We start from the raw sequence: 21,364 nt of genomic DNA on the forward strand, positions 1-21,364 counted from the left end.
AGGATGGAGCCATACTGGAAAGGTACTGGTGAGTTGTTTGTACTGCATGCTGCTGCCTCTGGGTGGCACTGTGTTCAAATGTAATAATATCAAGTAGAGGAAAAAGCAGTCTAAACATGCAAGTTGTGAAGTTAAAAAAAATATCTGGTAGCTAACATGTTATTTATTCTAATAGGAGTATGAGAGGGCTGAATTCCTTTTAGACAAATGAGCTGATTGTAGGAATACCCAGACCAATAATTTGTTCACATCAAGCACATGTTATTTACTGAAACCTGCAATTTACAGCACTTGAAATATAAGTACTTAATTCAAATCTTTTCCAGCACTCAGAAACCTCCTGAACATCAGAACAGAATAAAACAAACATGTACGCGCTGTTGTAAATGGCACAGTCAGGGGTTCATTGGCAGGTTTTCAAGCAGCAGATTACACAAGATAATGCCTTGAGGTCACAAAAAAAGTACATTTCTATTTCTCGCTTGGATGTAAACACAGGGCTTTGGTAGAGTAGGCTAATATTGAGCCAAAATGACAGACACTCTCAGACAGACACAACTTTATACACATCACACACACACATGACTTGTCTGCCAAAGAACCTCTTCAGCTTGAACATTTCATCTATGAGATAAAACAGAGCTGAATAAGCTAGTAAGGTTGCCAATAGTGGAGAGGGAGAGAAACAGAGAGAAACAGTGTGAGAGAGAGACAGGGAGAGAGAGAGGGGGGAGAAAGAGAAGCGGGAGGGAGAAAGGGTGATGATAAAACTTCACTGTGAGCCCTCCTGTGAGCTCAGTCAGAGCAAAGGAGCAACTGAGACCAGAGGGACAGGGAGTGCGACAGCAAAAGGGGGACCTACCGCACAACAACAAATCACTGCTCTCTGACGTGACACTTGCACGTGGTCTTGGACTTGTTGGGAGAGTTAGCAGGGAAGCACCTGTGTTGTGTCAGACAGAAGCAGAAGAGCTACCTGTAAAGTTTTTGTGATAGCGGAGAGGAGAAAAGAAGAAGGCTGAGCAAAAGATCAAAACTGGACCTCATCCATCTCCTCTTGGGCTTTGTTCTCTCTTCATCCCCCACGGGGTGCACAGACAGATTGATCTGAACACTGAACTGCATCTTCTGATGAAAGCCCAACTTTTGTGGATCTTGCAGCTTTTCCAGCAACCACACAACTTTGCTGGAGACTGGATCCACGGCTCAGTGTGAGAAACAGCAGGAGAGAGTTGTGGGGGGGGAAAAGAGAATATTGCTATCCATCTCTAGCCCCCACAGCCCACCCTCAGCTTTGGACGCCCCTCCTCTCTGCCTCTTCTTTTGCCCCCCTGTATTCCCCCCCCCCCCCCCCCCCCCTCACCCACCCCCTCTACACCTCACCCACCAACAGAGCAGAAAGCGTGAAAAATCTCACTAATGGGTTTATTTGCTGTCAGATCTGCGCCGATCTGTCATTCCCGTGGACCATTCTGCTTGACACATTTCATAGTTGAGTAAGCCTCCCTAGCTTTCTGGCTAGAGTTAACAGTGCCCCTGCGACGTTGCTCTGGCTGAGAGCTCATCAAGAGGGGAGCAACGGCGGCAGCAGTCAGTCTGACAGTGTCTTGGACAGGGAGTCCCTGAAGCTGCATTCCTCCGGTCTCCTTCCCCCCCACCCCCCCGTTGGGACTTTGTGTTTGTGAGCCTTGTGGGCATCCTCAAGTTTTTCTGTCTAATCACACAGTCCTCCACAGAAGATCCAGGCTGTTTCTGCAGGGATTCTGGTGCTGATTGAGAAATTGTGTGAAGATGCGGTGTGGGGCTGGGCCTCTGGTCGTGGTGGCTGCAGTGTTTTGGACTCAGTGTGTCCTTCTGGATGGGGTGGATGCCAAGAAGGAGAGGAAGAGGCCGAAGGAGGCCACCCCACAACACACAGAGACCTTCAATGCTACTATTTCCAACAGCGAAGAGGTCGGTGGAAGCATCAAGGTAAAACTCTCTAAATGTCAAAATGAAATGACATTCATTTTTATTTTTTATTTTAACATTTTATTACATCCATGAGCTATTTCCTTAGGATGATATTGCATATAGAACAACAGTAGTGCAAAATGATATTTGAAGTCAACGTGCAGATATGTAAGATATGTGCAGATTTCTTGTCAGCACATGAAATATGCAGGGCAAATAAATTGTGGCAAAGGTAGAAGCCAGGACAAGGACAGGTGTGCCCTAATAGGTCAAGCTTCAGACGGTGAGATGGACCAAAATGTGTGAAACACTAAATGGATGTCTTCCGGAGGTATGCCAGGAATGTGGACATCTAAAGGCTGATCAATGCATCAATTAGCGCGCGCTGCGGGTGTCTGCCACCAATTTTCCAGCCTAAGTGAACAAATGTGGATTTAGGAAAGTTTCATGTATCAGGATGAAGGAGATGAGATAAGATACAATAAGGTGAGATAAAATACGTATAACGTCGTCTCTGCAGCAGGAAATTAAGTTATAAACAGAATAACTGGAGAGGAAAAATAAAACATTTATAGTAGCTATTTTCTAGAGAGAATTGTTTCTATGACGAGAAGTGAAAAAACTTCATCATCTGTAACTGAAGACCAATGTTTTCATTAGAAACCAGCAAAACTGCATAACAGTGGTACAATTCAATTTTCAGGAGCAACCGTTGGCCCTTGACTCTGTTATTTATTGGTTTATTGCTGGTGTTGCATATTTGGGAGGGTTTTCCAACAGGCTATTTGTTTTGCTTTCAGCCCACCCATTATGTTGGCATTCTCATATAACTCTCACTGCCCTATATACCAGCCTTCATCTCCTACCAGCCTGCCAGTCTCTGGAATCCTAACCGTAACCTTCGCCGCCTTTTTTCCCCCTCCTTGAAACCAAGCAGTGAGGTCTCCTTTGTATCTTTTAAGAACACATTGTAGGTGGTTGTGGCCCGGTGGTGTTTATTTGACTTGGTTTGCCCTGTAAAAGCAGAGGCTATGAAGGATGACCTTGTGTCAACCCTCGAGCCTGCTGAAGATTGCACCCCACTGGGGTTTCACTCCTCTGTCTCGTCCCACGGGGAGCCGAGTGTCTTCACAAACACTGTTTCCCCCCGAGGTCCCTTATAGGCCCGCTGCCATGATGTAACTCCTGGGAAAGTTAGGTGGGCAGATATTTAAAGACCTTTTGGCGATGTTGTTCCCAGCCCATTGATTCTGTCATTCACAGGCCTAGCCTGACTCCGCTGTGTCTGGGACATCCGATAGGGGCGGTGCGGCCCCGAAATCTGGGGCAGCATGCCGTGTAAGCCCCTCACAAAGCCCCATAGAAAGGGTCCTGAAAGAGAACACCTCGGTGAGGATTAGCCCCCTGTGCCTCCCTCTTCTAACATTCTTTTCATCTCATCTCCCACAATCAGAGGGTAATGACATAATCACTCTTAAGATGCAGTGTTATGCCAAATAGTGTCTTTGCCAAACATTGTCACCTCTGATGAGAACCTGAGCTTTGAGCTTGACATCTGTGGAAGTGGTTGTATTCAAGGTTTCATTTGTTGGTGCCACCCTATCCGGGTTTCTGTTCAAGAAAAGAAAAAAAGAAGCATGCCACACACCATGAAAAGTGGTAAACTTGCTTTCCTTGGGTAGTTTGTAAGTTTATCCTATTACACATCTGTTAGGTCCCAGAGAAAACAACGCGTCCATTGGAGCCGTCTTGGCAAGAAATTTGTGTTCTCAAACAAGCCAAACATTTACGCTCCACATTTACATGTTTTTCCCCTTGTGCCCTGTGGAAACAGTGGAAAGACTTTCTTATGATGGCATTCGCTTTCTATCTGACCATTCCCGTGTGTGGGCTGCTGGCAGCGGGCACTTGTACTCTGCATTCCTCGGGAGATTTTCCATTTGAAAGTGATCACAATAGTGAGGTGTGGAGTTGTGCTGTGAGTTTTTTTTTTAAAATGAGATAATTGAAGTTCATTTCAAACATCTCTGTGAACCATCACGTTGTACAATTTTTGAGCAATATGTCAAAGGTGCATGTGTGTAAGCCTTATTGCTCTCCTCTCTAAAGATGAGAGGAATCTGTCATTGTTGAGAGCAGTGAGGGATCCGTGATGGCTGTAATTGAGGGAGTCAAGTCAAACATCACGCCTGGCGTGTTGAGTAATGGCTGGGTTTAGCCCGAGGCGAGGGTTTTTGTTTCCTCTCTCTCATCCCCAGTGATGATTAATGCAGCAGTGTGTGGGACCTTTTGGATCAACCGTGCACGTAAGAGACAAGACCGAGTCCCACAGGAAACAGCGCCACTGTGAGAGCACACACCTCTCATACACTACTGATAATGTGAAATACCTATAGTCTGTGTTGCATGATGGTGAACTCTGCTTTCAACATGTTGGAAGACTAAAAAGGTCATTTGACATTAAAGGTCATCTGAAATTGAGTTAAAAAATAAACAGATAATAAACTCTTTTGTCATTACATCTGAAATCTGCAAGTAAAAATAAACCGCACAGTGTTATGTTTTCACCACGCAGACATAGAGAGACTGTTTTATTTGGATTTAGTTTCATTTATAATAGCTTCAGATTGATGCCAGATTTATAGAAATCCTTCTAATCTTGCCTGATACTTATCATGCGCTGGTCATGTTTCTAAAACCATGATTTCAGAATTATTGCTACACTTAACAGTATCACTTAGTCAGCTATGGCTTCAAGTAAAAACAACTATAGTACTGACTAGTCTACATTTTATTTTGTTATTAACAATGGAGGATGGCTTACCCTGCAAATGCATATGATGTGCAGTTGTACAAAGAAAATCACAATAATACTGCATTAGAGAGTGATGACAATGTTAAATATTTCCACGTATCCTCATACAACGGTTCGTATGATATCTTACAAAAAGATTTAGACTTATTCCTCATTTTTCGTGTGTTTCCCTACGAATGTCCGGCAACACGTGTCAATTTCTCCTTGTTACATTACTACAGTCTTTTCAAAATAAACTTTCATCTTCACAGGAAACAACTTTGTTAGGTTTAGGCAACAAAACTACTTAGGTTCAGGAAAAGATCGCAGTTTAGGTTGAAATAACTTCAGAAGTGGCGTAACTTAAGTACGGAAGTTATGTGTCAAATAATTCAACGTTGATGTCTTGTTTCACATGGGGTACGAACACCGGTCTCCTCGGTGAAAGTCTTGTGTTTTTTGACCCACCTACCCACCTACCCACCCCGGCCTGCAATAAAGTTAGCAATAAATACCAAAAAACAATAATATTTGCTATTAAACGAGTAGTTTGATATTTTGGGAAATACACCTACTCGCTTTCTTGCAGAGAACAAACAATACAACTTTCTTATCTGCACAGTAAATATGAAGCTACAGTCAGGAAATGCTTAGCTTAGCATAAAGACTGGAAACGGGTGAAAACAGCTAGCCTGGCTCTGTCTGAAAATAACAAAACCGGGAGGTATATGCAGTAAATGGGTCGTAATAACGTGGGGGTTTTTTTTACGCTTCTGTTTCTGCACGTATTAAACAAACGAGAATTAACGTGTTAATTACTGAGCTTTAGAGGTGCTGCTAGACAAATTTAGATACCTTCAGACAGAACCAGGCTAGCTGTCTGCTCCTGTTTCCAGTTTTTATGCTATGCTAAGCTAACTATCTGCTGCTAGCTTCATATTTACAAGCATGACAGTGGTACTGATCTTCTCATCCAACTATTGGCAAGAGAGCAAATAAGTGTATTTCCCAAAAAGTTGAACTATAAAATAAATGTCTTTTGGCATCTATTATATGTTGTTTTTAAAATACACGTGTACAACGGTGTTGCAGTTTCAGTTAATACCCTTTACCCTGGTCACCACCTATCATATTCCTCCAACCACTTATAAATTGTAACGCAACACGACAGAGGGCAAATTGCTTGCGTAATAAAAGTAATAAAAGAAAAAATGCACCATTTACACTCTGTACTTACGTAACATAATGCACAGGCACAAAGGAATCATATAAAAGGAGGAGGATCTAATGACTTCTTACCTGAAACGTTCTGCCCACACAGTCGAGCCACGGGGCAAACCTGTGTACCTGAGATGGATCTGGATCACTGGTGCTTTTCATCAGCTCATTTTACCTACCACAGGGAAAATGAGCACCCACTCCAATTTCAAAGCTATAATTCGTACACAAAACAGATGTCACACAGCGTTCAAAGTCTCTTTCAGCTTATATTGCTTTTTTATATCGAGACGAAGCCAAGATTGTCTTGGGTGATCTCTTGAGCGTAAACACAAATTTATTCACTTTCTCTCACGCATAATAAATGTATACACACCTTTGTTGGGACAACAGTGATGTTAAAATCAGGCAGTATAACTATATTATTATATAATAGCTATATTTCATTTACACTTCCAAATAGTGCTCCTACAGCATTTGTTGAACTAATAACAGCATGCTCATGGTGTGATAGAGTAATTGTGTTATGGACACGGTGCTCGCCAATTGAGTAATAACATAGTGAGACGAGAACAGAGTCAACATTGCATGCCTGTATTTAGCTCTTCGGCGATAAATCCTCAAGGCAATCTGTTTCTGTGAAGTGCAGCGGTGGGGAACTCAGGGGTGGATGCATGACGACTGGGATGCACGCAGGTTAACAGGATCCCCTCGTCCCACACAGCCTGGGGATCCCTGCCTCGCGGGGTGGGATCGGCCCAGCGTCGGGCCCGTCCACCCATGCATGGATGACTGCACAGGGAGCAGTACGGGGATGTAAAAACAAGGGATTAAAGAAGGCTCTCCATCATCCTGTCCAACCTCAAACCACCCCGTGCCACATTTTTTATCAGCAGCAAAAAGTTTCATGTCGTCTAGTGTGTGCAAACAGGTAGAGAAACCGATAACGCTTAAAAGAAAATAAGATAAGTTCAACTCTACACATGGAAGAATTCAGGAGCCGCCTGGATGGAGTAGAGTTTCAGTATCTGGTTGCAGCTCCAGAGACATGTTTTAACAGTTGTGTTTGTGTTTTTGGTGGCATGCTGCCCCAGGGAAATATTTTCCGTTTTATTGCTTCAAATAAATTCAACCTAATTTTCCCCAAACTACATGACAAACACACTTAGAGCTGAGCACGTAAAAAGAATCATCCATGCAAACCTAAAGTTTTCTTTTCAGGGTAATAAAATCTCACGAGGCCTCAGTGAATGATCAACAATGATTACAACTGATTCACTAATTGATCCAAAAAACTCCAAACTCACTGCTGTAGGCTAATAAAACAAACTCACTTTTGTATGCCATGGGTAGACAATAAAGTAGTGGAGAGTAACTCAGTATATTTACTCAAATACTGTACTTAAGTACAATTTTTAGTATTTGTATTTGATTATTTTCATTTTATGCTACTTTATACTTCAAACGCTCTACATGTCAGAGTTAAATATAGTACTTCTTACTGAACTATGTTTATCTGACAGGTACAGTTATTTTTAGCATTAGTTACTTTTTATTTTACATAAAATGCATATAATAAGCCTATAAAATACAATGCATATTTACAGATTAAACCAGTGGTTCCCAACTTTTTTGGCTCATGACCCTATATAAAGTAACATCTTCTTGAGGTCCCTTGTTCTGTTTCAGATGTCTCTGAGCAGTTCCTCTAAACTACTCAGATTTAAATAAGTGTTCAAACCCCAAAGAGGTAAAATGATGCAATATTTCACAACAAAGCGAATATAAGAAGTACAAAAATGCATGCAAATTTGTGGTGCAGAACTTTGTTTTTTCTTTCCCTCTGCCCCATTAATCATCTCATGACCCCTCAGATTTATCTTGTGACCCTTTGAAGGGACCTGACCCCCAGGTTGGGAGCCTCTGGACTAAACTACTTAACACAGAAGTTAAAGGAATAGTTTGACATTTTGGGAAATACACTTATTTGATTTGTGGCTGGGATTTTTCAACAAGAACATAGATACCACTCTAATATCTGTCCGTTCAATATAAGGCTCCAACTAGCAGTCTGTTAGCTTAGCATAAAGACTGGAAACGGGGAAACAGCTGTCTTTCGTTCTCATATATCTGTCTGCCAGAAAACGAATGTGCATTTCACAAAATGTCAAATTAAATCCTTTAAATCTAATTCCCCCTCACCCAGCTAGAACAGTAAAATGCCACCCCTTGTGTTTCCAAGTGGTATTATTTTTGGCGTTGATGTCGCAAAGACGACCGGATCGCTTTCCGTTTTTTCTCGGAGCCTAGCAACTACCAACAACACAGGACACACTGCCTTTTGCTTTCCACAGCTGCTTTGGTTATTCCACCGTCCACCATTTCTGCTCCTGGGGATAGTAACTGCAAAGAACTTAGATTGATACTCTTGGTAACTGGGGATAGCTACTGATAGCTAGCGAGAAAACAAAAGCGCTCTTCGTGTTTTGGTTGCACAATGATTGATGAACTTCCTTTTGTGCCATAAATCGAGCCTTTACTTTCCCTAGAGATCGTACACGGTGGCAAACAGAATAGAGTGCTGCATGGATGACATATTCTTGTAGGCCATCCCGGAAGTTAGCATCGCTCCGGTTCCCTCAACAAAAAGCCAATAGAATCTTTTCCTTTGGATTATTGCAGAAAATAAGCTCTGTGGTAAACAAAGTTATGATACTTGCATGTTTTGTTCAGCAAGATAATCTTCACAAATGAACACCATTTTCATGATTTTCAACGAGGCTGTAAAGGCGGACGAATCGGCGTGATGGCGTTTTGTAGTCTTATTTAGAACCGCCTTGTTTAGGACACATAAAAGAATCAAACAACACGTGTGGGGTATTTATTGATGTATTTTTTGTATTTAATGTTAAAATCTTTTAAGCTTGTGTTAACCACAGACCTTATTTCAAGCATCTAATTAAAAACCCATTCAAAAAAACTATTAACTTCCAGACGAGGGAACCAGAAGTGCAAAAATGCTAACTCATTCCCGGGTTTTAGGATTCATTCCTGCAGCACTCTATTGCATAGGGAACCAGAATCTATATATAATATAGAATCTAAATGCCGATGGTGTCATTATTCTATAGCCATTGCATTGTATAATCAACATTTATAGACAAGTTTTTTGCTTTAACTTAAGTACATTTTGCTGATAATACTTCTGTACTCTTACTCATGTAAAACATTGAATTTCTGGGCTTTTACACGTAATGGAATATCTCTACATTGTTGTGTTGGTACTTGTACTTACTAGGATGTGAAAACTTCTTCCAAACCCTGGACACAATGCGTCCCATTCTTAGCCTCGGTAATGTGTCATGATTTAGAGCCCCATCAACGAGGATAAACACTGTCTAGAAGATTTAAAGTTTCTCACCTTTAGACAGAATACCTGACACATTCTCTTGGTCCGTGCTGGAAAAGGCGTGCGCTCACACCTGCTGACAGACGAGGCCACTTTGAGGCACTCGCACTTCAGCGGTGATCAAAGCCAGAGCCCTGGTGTTCTTCATCAGCTCTCAGACTGATAGCTTGGATCTGCACCCTCCCCACTTTGTTCACCAGTTGTACGTGCTGATACAGAGCTATGCGAGGGAATCCGTAGTTTACTTTACGCCACAGTCAATAGCAGCGAGTGAGAGATTGAACGCTTCTGACAGATCTTTCAGTGTCATCAAGCAATATGGTTTTCATGTCTGCTGCATGTGTGGAGTCTTTGATGTTCTCAGTCCAGACAGAGACTCACCTGCTTACAATGAATCAGATTTTCTTTTGGCAAGTGGTGTGAGCCATCCCAGCTGTCACTATGTAGTGTATGTTACGCTCTGACAGTGCACATGCTTAAAATAAAAACACAATCTGTTTAATGGAAAGAGTTGAGCATTCCTTAAGCTGATGATTAGATTATTTATACAGTGATTTGCTGTTATTTTTTAGCTCAGAAATGAAGGTAATAATTACCTTGGTCATAGCCTTTCTTCCTTGAGCACAGAAAATCCTCGGGGGCAAGGTTTTAATGGTTTAATTACAATGGCGTGTGTTAAAGAGGATAACAAGCTCAGAGTATGGCTGATTTCCTGGCAATGATATGCGTCTTTTTTTTATTATTATGTAGGGAATGGCTAAGATGTATAATTACAAGTCACATGTGTGGGCCAACCTGCACTGTTTCATATCCCTGGAAAAGCAAGACGATGATCTATGACACTGAGATAAACACAAGAACAAATGTGGAGCTTCGACTTTTCTTAGAATTAGCACCCACTGACTCTCATAATTGGGTGGGTGTCTTTTTATATCATACTGAGCTGTCTGAGGTGATGATTCACAGTTTTACAATCAATTCCAGTGGAAATATACTCAAACTGCCACAGGCAGGGAATACCAGTACACCCCCAGAACCACCCCAGCCCCCAGTCGTCAACGTGTTAATATTTGTTTGTGGCTTACAGGATTGGTATGTTAAAGGAATAATTTGACATTTTGAAAAAGGTCATGTTTGTGCGGTAAATACAAAGCTACAGCTAGCTGCTGGTTAGCTTAACACAAAGTCTGGAAACGAGGAAGCAGGCAATCAGGCTCCTTCCAAAGGTAAGAAAATGTAAATGCACATCTAAGTCTCACTAATTAACATGTTATATCTTGTTTGTTTGATCGGTACAAAAACCAAAGTGTAAAAACAGTGTTTTGATTTTACTGGAGGTTATTGCCAGCTTTCATGTCATCTGACAACTCAACACTTGTATGATTACAGAGCTGGTTGTGTGAGCAATAGAAATAAAGCACATTGACAATATAACTCTATTATATTTGAGTTTACATTGAACAACGCTCTTTGGCTGATGTGAGGCATCCGTGTTGGCTTGATTTTCAGGCACTTGTAATTATGACTTGGATGTTGACATGAACTCTGGGAAGTCACTGCTCCCAGCCAAGAAATAGTCCCAAACATAACCCTCGTAAAACCACAACGTGTTCTTTTTACACTTCAGTTTTTGTACAGATTTAAGAAATAAACACAGTTCAGTGAACTTTAGAGGTGCTGGTAGGCAGATTTTGTTACCTATAACAGAGCCAGGCTAGCTGTCCCCCCCCCGGTTTCCAGTCTTTATGCTAAGCTAAGCGAACTAGCTGTTCATATTGAACAGACAGATATGAGAGTGGTATTATCATCTAAAGCAGCTTTTAACATAATTTAGCAGCTAAAGAGACACAAATTTTCATCTGGAGTTGGTGGAGACCAAATCGGAGCCAAGAGAGAGTGAATATTGGACTTACATTCATCAGGTGGCCAGAAACACAACTTCAAATGAATGATAATGTTTATCGGTAACTGCTGGATGTGTAAATAAGCAACCATTTGCTAACAGTTTCAGTTTTTGTACAGATTAAGAAATAAACAATTCAGGGAGCTTTAGAGGTGCTGGTAGGCAGATTTTGTTACCTTTTGCCAGGCAAGCTGCCCCCCCTTCCTTCCAGTCTTTATGCTAAGCTAAGCTAACTAGCTGCTAGCTAATAGCTTCATATCGAACTGACAGATATGACAGTGGTATCGATCTTCTCATCTAAAGCAGCTTTTAACACCATTTAGCAGCTAAGTAAACAGATATTTTCATTAGGAGTTGGTGGAGACCAAATCAGAGCCAAAAGAGAAGGAATATTGGACTTACATTCATCCGGTGGCCAGAAAACACAACTTCAAATGAATGCAACTGTTTGCAAACAGCTTCCCCATACCAACGTGTTTCCGCTGGTCCCAAGTCGCCAAAACAGTTACAGTATTGTAAATTGAAGTATTTCTCAAAATATCAAACTAATCCTATAACTCTTACAGCACTGGTATGTTAATGACTATGAAAATTTGACATGTCAAAGGAAAAAGCAGTTTATCCAACAGGCTCCCAGTCTTATGGAAACACTATTGAGTAGTGTAAAAGTATTCTTGTCTTGACCAAATCAGTCTTGCTTTTATCTCTTTCCAAACCTCAAAATCACAACAAAAACACAGAGCGATCCAACACGCAGCCGGCGCAGCGCCTATTAAGTTGTTTATTTTGTCTGCTGTCAGAGAGAAAAAGTCAGAGAGAGAGGGAGAGGGAGAGAGAGAGGCTGCTGCTAATCCCAAATATATAAAAAAATATTCCAGTATATTGAAAAGACAAACAAGGAGTAACTTTGTTGTGGTGGAACTAGAGGCAAGTCTTTAACAGTGAAGAAGGGGTCATGTTGGTTTTGTAGATAAGTGATCCGTGTCCCGCTGCCAAGCCTAAACAAATTCCATTTCAGGCAGCTCACCTCCATGACTCGTCTTTATCTCCTCTTCTATCTCGACTGAAGGCACTTGACATTTGGGGAAGGGTTAGGGTAAGATTCAAGCTGGAATTCTTTCAGCTTCACATTTTAGCAAAATGAAAACACACCAGTTGTAGCATTGTGAATTATAAAAATGCTGCTTCCAGAGGTCTTCTTGGACTGTGTTTCTTATCTCCCTAACAGATCCCAGTCTCCTACACAGTAATTCATTATAAATGAGTTATTTCAGATAAGAAAATCTTTCAGTAGGAAACAGACTAACAATCTTAAATCATGACTCGCCCTGGTATACATACTGTATATACATTTGTTATCTGGTTTATTAAATTTTCCATCATTACATTACTCAAACGAGCAGTATTAATAAAAGAAAGTACTAGTATGTCTTATGGTGACGGAGAAAGTGTTGGCCATTTTGACATGTTGTTATAAACTACAGTAATTGAGGTCTGCAATCCACAGAATCTACATCACACGTACACGGGGCAGACTCATTTTTCACCAGAGCGCTCATGGAAATTTTCATGTGCTGAAAAAGAAATCAAGGTTTGTTTACATTCATCCAAGCACATTGGGCAAATAAGAACTGACGTGGCACCTGAGTGAATTATCTGGAATGAAAAAATAAGCATAAGGTGAAGTTTTCAGAGAAGAATGGTGGCTAAACTTAGATGGTACATTTAAAAAAAAAAAAAAAAAAAAAAAGCCTCTTTTTAGGAATTGCGGTAGACTGGGCAGGAGAGACAGAAAGAAAGAGGTTTCCCTGTGTGACCTTCCTTGGTGTCTGGCACCATTTAATTGTATCTTAGGGCAAGATTTTCCAATGATGGTTTTCAAGGGAGAAATAATGACTCATTGGATTTAGTTCTGTAGGTACCCTCCTTTGCATCATGCCTCATTTGGGCAACATTATTTAGAAATAAAACATATAATTAATCTGGTAAATAGCACTTTTTAAAGGCTGTAATTATTGAACGAGAACAGTGTGGTGGCTACAGAGCAAAGTCTGCGTCTGTGAAAAATGTTCCTTGTTATTAAAATCTTCCTTTCCTATATTGAACAATGTATATATGTTGTTCTTTTACCCTGTTTTATTTTTTTTAATGCAATTTACAACACACTTTGTATGAAATGTACTATAGAAATGAATGCCATCACTTCACCACATCATTATTGATGATACTGTAATTTTCCTTGATATCCTTGGTTAAAGGGCGGGTCCATCTGCGTTCTGTTCCGTTTTGTTTAAATGCAAACGCCCACTCAACCGTTGCAAAAACCAGTGACGTAGGTTACCAAAGTAAGCTAATCAAAGCTAATTGAATAATGTGAACGCTAGCACTAGCTGAGTCAAAGTTAGATGTGCTAAGTTTGGAAATACCTGAAAGGGTTGGTTTGGATTTTCTGAAGTGGGGTTGTATGTATGCTACCGTGTTCTGAGTTTTAAAATTACTGCTTCTGTGAATGTAGTCTGGTGCCTTTGAAGAGAGCGTTATAACGGCTTCAGTTCCACGTCGGAAAGGGTTGTCTGACGGAGAGGTGAAGTGGCTGTGGACGGGAGCAGCAAAACAAAAAGTATTTTAGCCACCTAAAAAAAGAAGCAAAAACGATAATTTTACCACGCAGAACACGTGAGTTGCTGCTCTACCGCTGCATCGATCGGTTAGTTTGTTTGCGTTCTTGTGTGACTTTCGGTTCTGAACTAACATGGCGTCCACACAGCAGTACATTACTTTGCTTCTGTGCCGGTACTCCTGTCTGCTTCTCCAAACTGGGAGCGTGCCGACCGCCATCTAAGTTACTGTATGTAACTTTAATACACTGACTATAAGGCTGTATATATACTGTATATTTAGTAGCAGCATTATGCAGAAACTTATGTCAGGTCACGTGGGAAAACGTTTTTAGAAGGGCTTGGAAAAATAGCATTTTGGTGCTAAAACATACATACTTTACCCTACATTTGAATGCTCGGCTTTGAATTCATAAGCAACACCACTGGGAAACTAAATGATATAAAAACCTAAAAAAAAAAAAGAAAAAAGCATAAGGGACCCGCCTTTTAATAAGCCTACTCATAATGGCCTATTAATTAATTACTTCTTTGTGTCTTTGTTTCTGCTGCAGATTACGGACAACCAGAGAGTGGATCCGCTGGGATCATGGATGGACTTTGTCAAAAGACCAGTTGGCAACTTTCCTGGAAAGTGTCGCAAACGCAAACGACCTCTGGTAAACCCAGTAGATACTAGACTGTGTGTCTTGCAGTTTTTCAAACATTGTACTTGTAGATAAGGATTGATACATTTTCCTATGTACTACAGTAATTGATGAATAAGACAAACCTACATAATGATTTTCAGATCATGTTTGATGCATGACAATGTTTTGTACATCTTTCCGCCACTAGCCGGGCCCACCTGGTCCCCCAGGTCCTCCTGGCCCACAGGGACCTCCTGGCTCTCCTGGAGCTGAAGTGACCCAGGACGTTCTTCTCCAGGAGTTCAAAGACATGATTAAAGGTAGAACCGTGTTGATTTTCAAGCCCAGACACATTTCAATTCGTCATTCCTTAATTTTGCAGAGATAACCTACAGCTACAGGAAACATTTGGATATGCACAATTTTATGTTCACAATATTATATTTCATCACATTATCATGAAAGAATCTAAAGAGTTTAAAAATCGATGTTAACTCATTCTGGATGTGTTTCTGTCAGAGGCTACGGAGAGGAGAGCAGCAGCACTGGACAGACAGACCAGCCCCAGCCAGTTACCTACAGCTCTCCTCACCCTGGAGGGGATGACCTCCTACCGGCGAATAGAGGAGGCTTTCCACTGCAAGCTCAAAGGACCTGTGGTGGTCGACAAGAAGACTCTGGTGGAGCTCCAGAACTTTCAGACAGTATGTTTGTTTGAAACCAAGTAAATGTTTATGAACTTGTTCAGCCGCGCTCAACTTTGCATGGCTGAAAAAGAATCGTTTTGGCTAATCCTCCTCTGCATGGTTACACACTTTGTTTCTGACCTATTTGCTCCCCTGTCTTAACTGTGTTTGAAAGAGCGAGTGTTTGGTAATCATCGCTTAGTTTGCATGTGGGGGAATTACGAGAGGATCATCCCCTCACTGGTAACTGGCACTGGCAAAGCATGCACTGCCACTCCGAGACTCAGACTGGCTCTTTGGTCAAAAATATCTACTTTTTCAATTCTACACATCACTCTCTGGGCGGCGTACAAAAGGCACTCTGTCTCTGACTTGGAATAAAGTGTGGAGAGGACAGAAATAAACACTGTTTGAAACAGCATGCTGTAGTGGAAGAACTATGCCATGTTGGGATGGGCTGACGAGGCTGGAGGAGGGAGGATTAAGCTTTGCCGAACTATTTAACATGCTAACACAGCACTATGTAAGAATAGGCGTGTTAGCTATGGCTTTGGAAAGGATATTTTACGTGTTTTTGCAGAGTCAGAAGTAAAGAGAAAGACAATGAAGGAGGACACAAGGAGGCAAAGGATTAAAATTAAATTGTGTATGTAAATGTGTAAATGTTCTCAGGATTGTAGATCATTTGAATTTCAATCAACATTGGAATCTCTGTCTGTGTGTCCTTTGCATATCTCGAGAACTGTTCATCTGATCTACTTCACACTTGTTGGGGGTATTGCTGGGGACCCAAGGGAGTGCATTGTTGAATTTGGTGCAATTTGGACATGCAAGACACCGCAGCGCATTGACTACAGTTTACTTTTGCTGCTGGACGCGGGATAGAAAAACGTTACAACCAAGTTCTTCTTCACTTCCCTGGAGTCAACAAGCAATGAGTGGTTATTAACAATGCTGCAAACAGCACTTCTGGGGGCCAAGCCATCGTCCCGCTCCGAACGGCAATGCACTCTGAATGGCCACGCGCTCCGAATGGCCACGCGTTCCAAATGGCCACGCGCTCCAAATGGGCACATCAACGACAATGCTGCAAGCAGCAATACCAGGAGATAAGCCGATGCATTATCGATCTAAAATGTAAACATATTAATTCAATGTTTCTGTGCTTTCAGCCACCGGCTAAAGGGGCCTTCCTCAGAGGGTCAGGAATGGACCAGTCAACCGGGAGATTCACAGCTCCCATCACTGGGATCTACCAGTTCTCTGCTAATGTCCACATTGGTAAATCACAGTCACTGAAGCTGCATGTCCCAGGCAATACCTTCACCCATTGATCATTCATTTAGACGATATGGAAATAAAGAAACGGCACTGTTCTTGTATTACAGTGTAGAGCTAGTAAAGCCTAGTATTGTACGTATGATATGGAAAAAGTGAAAGATCAGACTAGTTTGTTCTAATATAACTCTGGTTGCTTAGCTTAATACACACTTGTTCGTATTTTAATTTTTAATGTTACAAGAGAAAAGGCTTTAAGGATGAGGACTAACCGATGTGCTTGGTAAACGTAACACTAACTCAGGTTACTAATGCAGTATTAGCAGATAAGGTTATTACTGCAGGAAGCAAGCTAGTTAGCTGGATATGCAAACTAAGCTTATGTTAGAGCATATAAACACAGTTAAATCCATTCCTTACTCTTTTGCTCTGGTGTTTTTGGTTTTGGAAAGGCTAAAAAAATGCACCACCATCTAAACTCTTATTGGACAATCCCTGTTCAGGGGAGGGGCTTTAGTGAGCGAGGAATGAATATTTGTGAGCGATGCGTGAGTCAGTATCTTCATGTGATTGTGAAAATTTTTCCTCCTTACAGACCACAATGAGGTGAAGAGGAGTAAGAGTCAACTCAAGGCCAGGGATAATGTTCGGGTGCTGATCTGCATTGAATCGCTCTGCCACCGATACACGTAGGTATTCTGTATTCTGTATTCTGTATTTTGCGCCCTAGTATCCCAGTTTTGAGTCTTATACTGGTTTTGACTCCTGATTTCTATTGGAGAACTCCAGGTAGCATATCCAGGCTCTCAAATCCGGGAAAAGGCCAGGTTTCTGAAACATAACCAAGAACCTGATCATAACAACAATACTAGTGCTTGTGTAAACGCCATCATTTCTACTTAACACTCTTTGTTACCTCAACAGATTGTATCCACGTGGTTTTCATTTGTTATGGCTAAAACACATGCTGGTCAGTCATACCACCACTAAAAGTTCATAAAATTGATCTCGGGAAGTAACTAATCTGACCGCAACAACCACACTTCGCATTCTTGACGTTCTTGTTTGGACAAATTGTTTACTTTCCCTGTGTAACAGTGGTATTTTATTGGTGTTTAATGCTGCCTTAACTGTCACCAGAATTTATGAGCTGTTAAAGGTGTTGTCTGTTACAGTTTGTGTGGAACCAGTTTGGCATTTCCTGTATAAAAGCAGAGCAGGTCTCTTAAAGGAAATGTCCTCTCACTTGGAGCTCTCGTCCCTGTCGCCTAACTAATCTTTATAGACTCACCTTTGACACTTCAGGCAGCCTGTTATATGCAGCAGCACAGCAGTGAAATGCCCTTGTTTGGGACGTGGGAGACAGATAATGAAGTATTTGATGCAGCGTTTTCTACATGGCGAAAAATTTACAAATCCAGTTGTGGAATGTTCTGAGTTCTTTCCAACATTTCAAAATTTCTATTTACATAAAGTCAGTGAAAAGTGCAGAAATGAATTGCTCCCTAAAGTCTGCCCCGGACTGTGCAGAGCTCCGCAGCCTCCCCTCTAGCTTGGTACAATGAGGGGAACGTATAAATAATATTATTATGATGGGTTACCTAACCCAAAAGAGTCCTTGGCTTTAGCTTTTTTTTCGAGCCAAAGCCCCAGCCAGTCTCGCCCTCCCACACATGAAAATGCAGAGAATGTGAAATGAGGCTCATTGTGATGGCAGTTGGAGTGAAGACAAACATGATTGATTTGCCATAAAAATGTAGCATTTTCCACTTAACAGGAGCCAGTGCTCTCACTGTGTGGTTAAAGCCTGCAGCGATGTTACAACCATCTATAGACTCTGAGGGCACGGAGTTGTTAAAGAAAAAGTTTGACATTTTGGGAAATGAGGTTATTCTCTTTCTAGCTTAGTGTTAGATGAGAAGATCGATACCACTGTCATGATTGTATGCTTCCTGTGAAGCTACCAATTGTATCTATTTAGCTTAAGGCTGGCCCACACGAAAAGATTCTTCAAATCTTAACAGATGTTGAAAATGTGAGAGACCCCACACAACGACATGTTATGTTCAGTTGAATAGTTTTGTTCCTATTGTGGGTGGTGAACAACAATTTGGCCAAAACAGCACATCACACACAAACAGATTCATTCATCAACAACAAGAGTCCCAACTAAAAAAAAAAAAGAAAATCTCGCAAAATCTCTCGCGATCAAACGTGACTTTAGTGTGAACAAACATGGCAGACGATGGACAGGAAGAATTAGCGATGTTAGTGTTACAACCCAGAGGTGGTGTTATCAGCCAATCACTTGTTTTTATTTCCGTGAATGAAATTAAAGCAAAATAAAGGGTACAATATTTTTGCACTACTTTGTACTGAAAATTGACAAAGGATCGAGGGATGAAGTCATGGAGACACGTTAAATAAACACTTGTGGTGTTGCCACAAACCAACAAGTTGGTCCTCCATTTCTGAGGTCCATCTTACTACTACTTCATCCCTCGCGTTTTGCATTAGCCGCAGCCGCCATGACGCCAGTGGTTGTCCTTTCGTTTCAGACAGCTTGGTTCTCAATTAGCTATTGTTCTTTCCAACGTGACTGCATCATCGGCTGTCCTCGGGGTTCACCACACGCAATAGGATATCCGATCGTAAATATTGAACATGTGCCGAATGGGGGATGTAAGAAACGCTCTTAAGATACCTCACACCACAGGAGTATCTGGAAAGATAATCTTTAGAACCATCAAAAAATCGGGGCTTTGTTGACAATTGTCGGGAGGTGGGAATCGGGCCCAAAATCGTCTTGATTGTCGTGTAGAATAGTAAAGACTGGAAACAGGAGGAAGCAGATAGCGTGGCTCTGTCCAAATGTAACAAAATCCCACAGGGTTGTATGTGGTAAAAGTGTTGTTTTTACACTTTGTTTTTCGTACGAATTAAACAAACGAGATATAAAGTGATAATTAGTGAGGTTAAGGTGCTGGTACGCAGATTTAGACTGAGCCAGGCTAGCCGTTTCCCCCTTTTTCCTGTCTTTGTGCTAAGCTAATTTGGCCAGCTGCTGGTGTTAGCATCCGTATATATACATGAGAGTGGTATCAATATTCTTCTTATCTAACTCTCAGTAAGAAAGCAAACATTTCTCAAAATATCGAACGGCCCCTTTAAAATAAGGCATTTTGCACTTTAACGAGGTCTTAAAGAATGCAAATTTGACACAAATTGTTGAAAACAATATTTATTCAAATTTTCTCTCTTCTATCTTTTCTTTTTAAATATGATTGCAGCTCCCTGGAGATGATTGTTGGATTAGAAAGTAACAGCAAGATATTCACTGTCAGCGTGCAGGGGCTGCTGGAGCTACAGGTGAGCAGCACACTAAGAAACACACAAACATTAAATATCTGTATTTGTGCAAAATATTTCCTGCATCAAAGTTGTGTGTTTTCCTCTTCAGGTTGGGCAGTACACCTCCATATTTGTGGATAACGCAGCAGGCGCTTCCATCACAATACAGAACGGTTCCGATTTTATGGGCATGCTGCTTGGCGTATAGCCTCACAACATGAACAGGGCTTCATCGAAGCTATCCACTGCTGCCGATTTCTTTCTGAGTTTTCTTTTTTAACGGACTGCTTATGAGCACCATCACACAGTACCAAACCACAGGGGAGGTTTGAAGGAAGGAAGTGAAGCTGACATGGACTTGACTGCTTGTCAGATGGTGAAAGGACAGTGTGAGGAACTCAAGGACTGAGTTTGTTTTTCACAGTGCATCACTGCCACTTCCCTGAGGAACTTGGATGCCTGTTGCTTCACCAATAAAATAAAGCAGTGAATACGTCTGTTACAGTATATTTTTCGTGGATGTTGAAGACCTTTGCGGTAAACCAAAAATATCAGTTTTTTAATGTTCTCTGGATAGATGTTGGAAGCGCTAGGGAACACGAGAAAGTACATTTGTGCATTTAATGTATATTGACATGTTAATGTTTTTTTGTCTACATGATCTGTTATGTACACACTCATGAACTATAGCTATATTTTATCATGGATTAAATCTCACATTTATATATGTTATATGGTACATAGACTGTGAGTACACTGGACAATGGAAACATGCTCAATAGACAGAATAAGGCCTCACATGATCTTATCTTTTATATGTAATTGCATGTTTTGTAACATAACTATGGAGTGCTTCAGGAATTAGTCCCAAAACCTGGAAAAGAGTTAGAATTTTTGCATTTCCGGTTCCCTTGTCTGGACGTCAATGGGTTTTTAGCTGGATGCCTGAAATAAGGTCTGTGGTTAACACAAGATTTTGACGTTTTGTTCAATATAAAATCAGTAAATATCCCACTCATGAATTTTGAAGCATTTATGTGTCTTAAAAAAGGCGGTTGCTAACAAGTGGCTAAATGACACGTCCACCTTTACAGCTTCATTCTTTATACTCACGCTCATGCGACTGTGGAGTAGTTTGTTTATAGCATAGCGATAAAGTTAGCTTTTTCTTCTGCCGATTGCATTCAAGCTTCAAAAATCAGAAAAGTGGTGTTCATTTGTGAAGATTATCTCGCTGAACAAAACATGTTAGTGTCATAAACGTTTGTTTGCCACAGAGCTTATTTTCTGCAATAATCCGAAACCCAAGAGAAAAATCCCATTGTTTTATTGTCGAGGGTACCAGTGCGATGCTAACTTCGTAGTTGGCCTACAAAAATACGTCATCCCTGCACCACTCTATTACTACATTTTTAGCCATGCTAGCGGCGCGGCAATCTCGGCCGTTCGGTCCACTATTTTGGTTCAGACCAAAATATCTCAAATCTTTGATGGATTCCCATGACATTTTGCCACATTTGTGGTA

At 41.2% G+C, this 21,364-nt stretch overlaps 1 protein-coding gene and 1 long non-coding RNA gene across 2 annotated transcripts; one reads left to right on the top strand and one right to left on the bottom strand.

Moving 5' to 3' along the window:
• Window positions 1-405: 405 nt before the first annotated feature.
• c1qtnf12 (C1q and TNF related 12) lies at window positions 406-20,849 on the top strand. The gene is made up of 8 exons (XM_037771938.1): window positions 406-1,971; window positions 14,450-14,554; window positions 14,733-14,844; window positions 15,044-15,228; window positions 16,383-16,491; window positions 17,084-17,177; window positions 19,779-19,857; window positions 19,949-20,849. The coding sequence occupies exons 1-8, from the start codon at window positions 1,792-1,794 to the stop codon at window positions 20,045-20,047; spliced, it is 963 nt and encodes a 320-aa protein (XP_037627866.1). The 5' UTR covers window positions 406-1,791; the 3' UTR covers window positions 20,048-20,849.
• Window positions 6,544-11,908, bottom strand: LOC119489475. Its single transcript, XR_005207184.1, has 2 exons — window positions 11,680-11,908; window positions 6,544-6,757 (listed from the first exon to the last, which is right to left on the bottom strand). It is a non-coding gene; the product is annotated as an uncharacterized LOC119489475 (long non-coding RNA).
• Window positions 20,850-21,364: the final 515 nt, after the last annotated feature.

Source organism: Sebastes umbrosus, chromosome 6, assembly GCF_015220745.1.
Source record: "Sebastes umbrosus isolate fSebUmb1 chromosome 6, fSebUmb1.pri, whole genome shotgun sequence".
NCBI lineage: Eukaryota > Metazoa > Chordata > Actinopteri > Perciformes > Sebastidae > Sebastes > Sebastes umbrosus.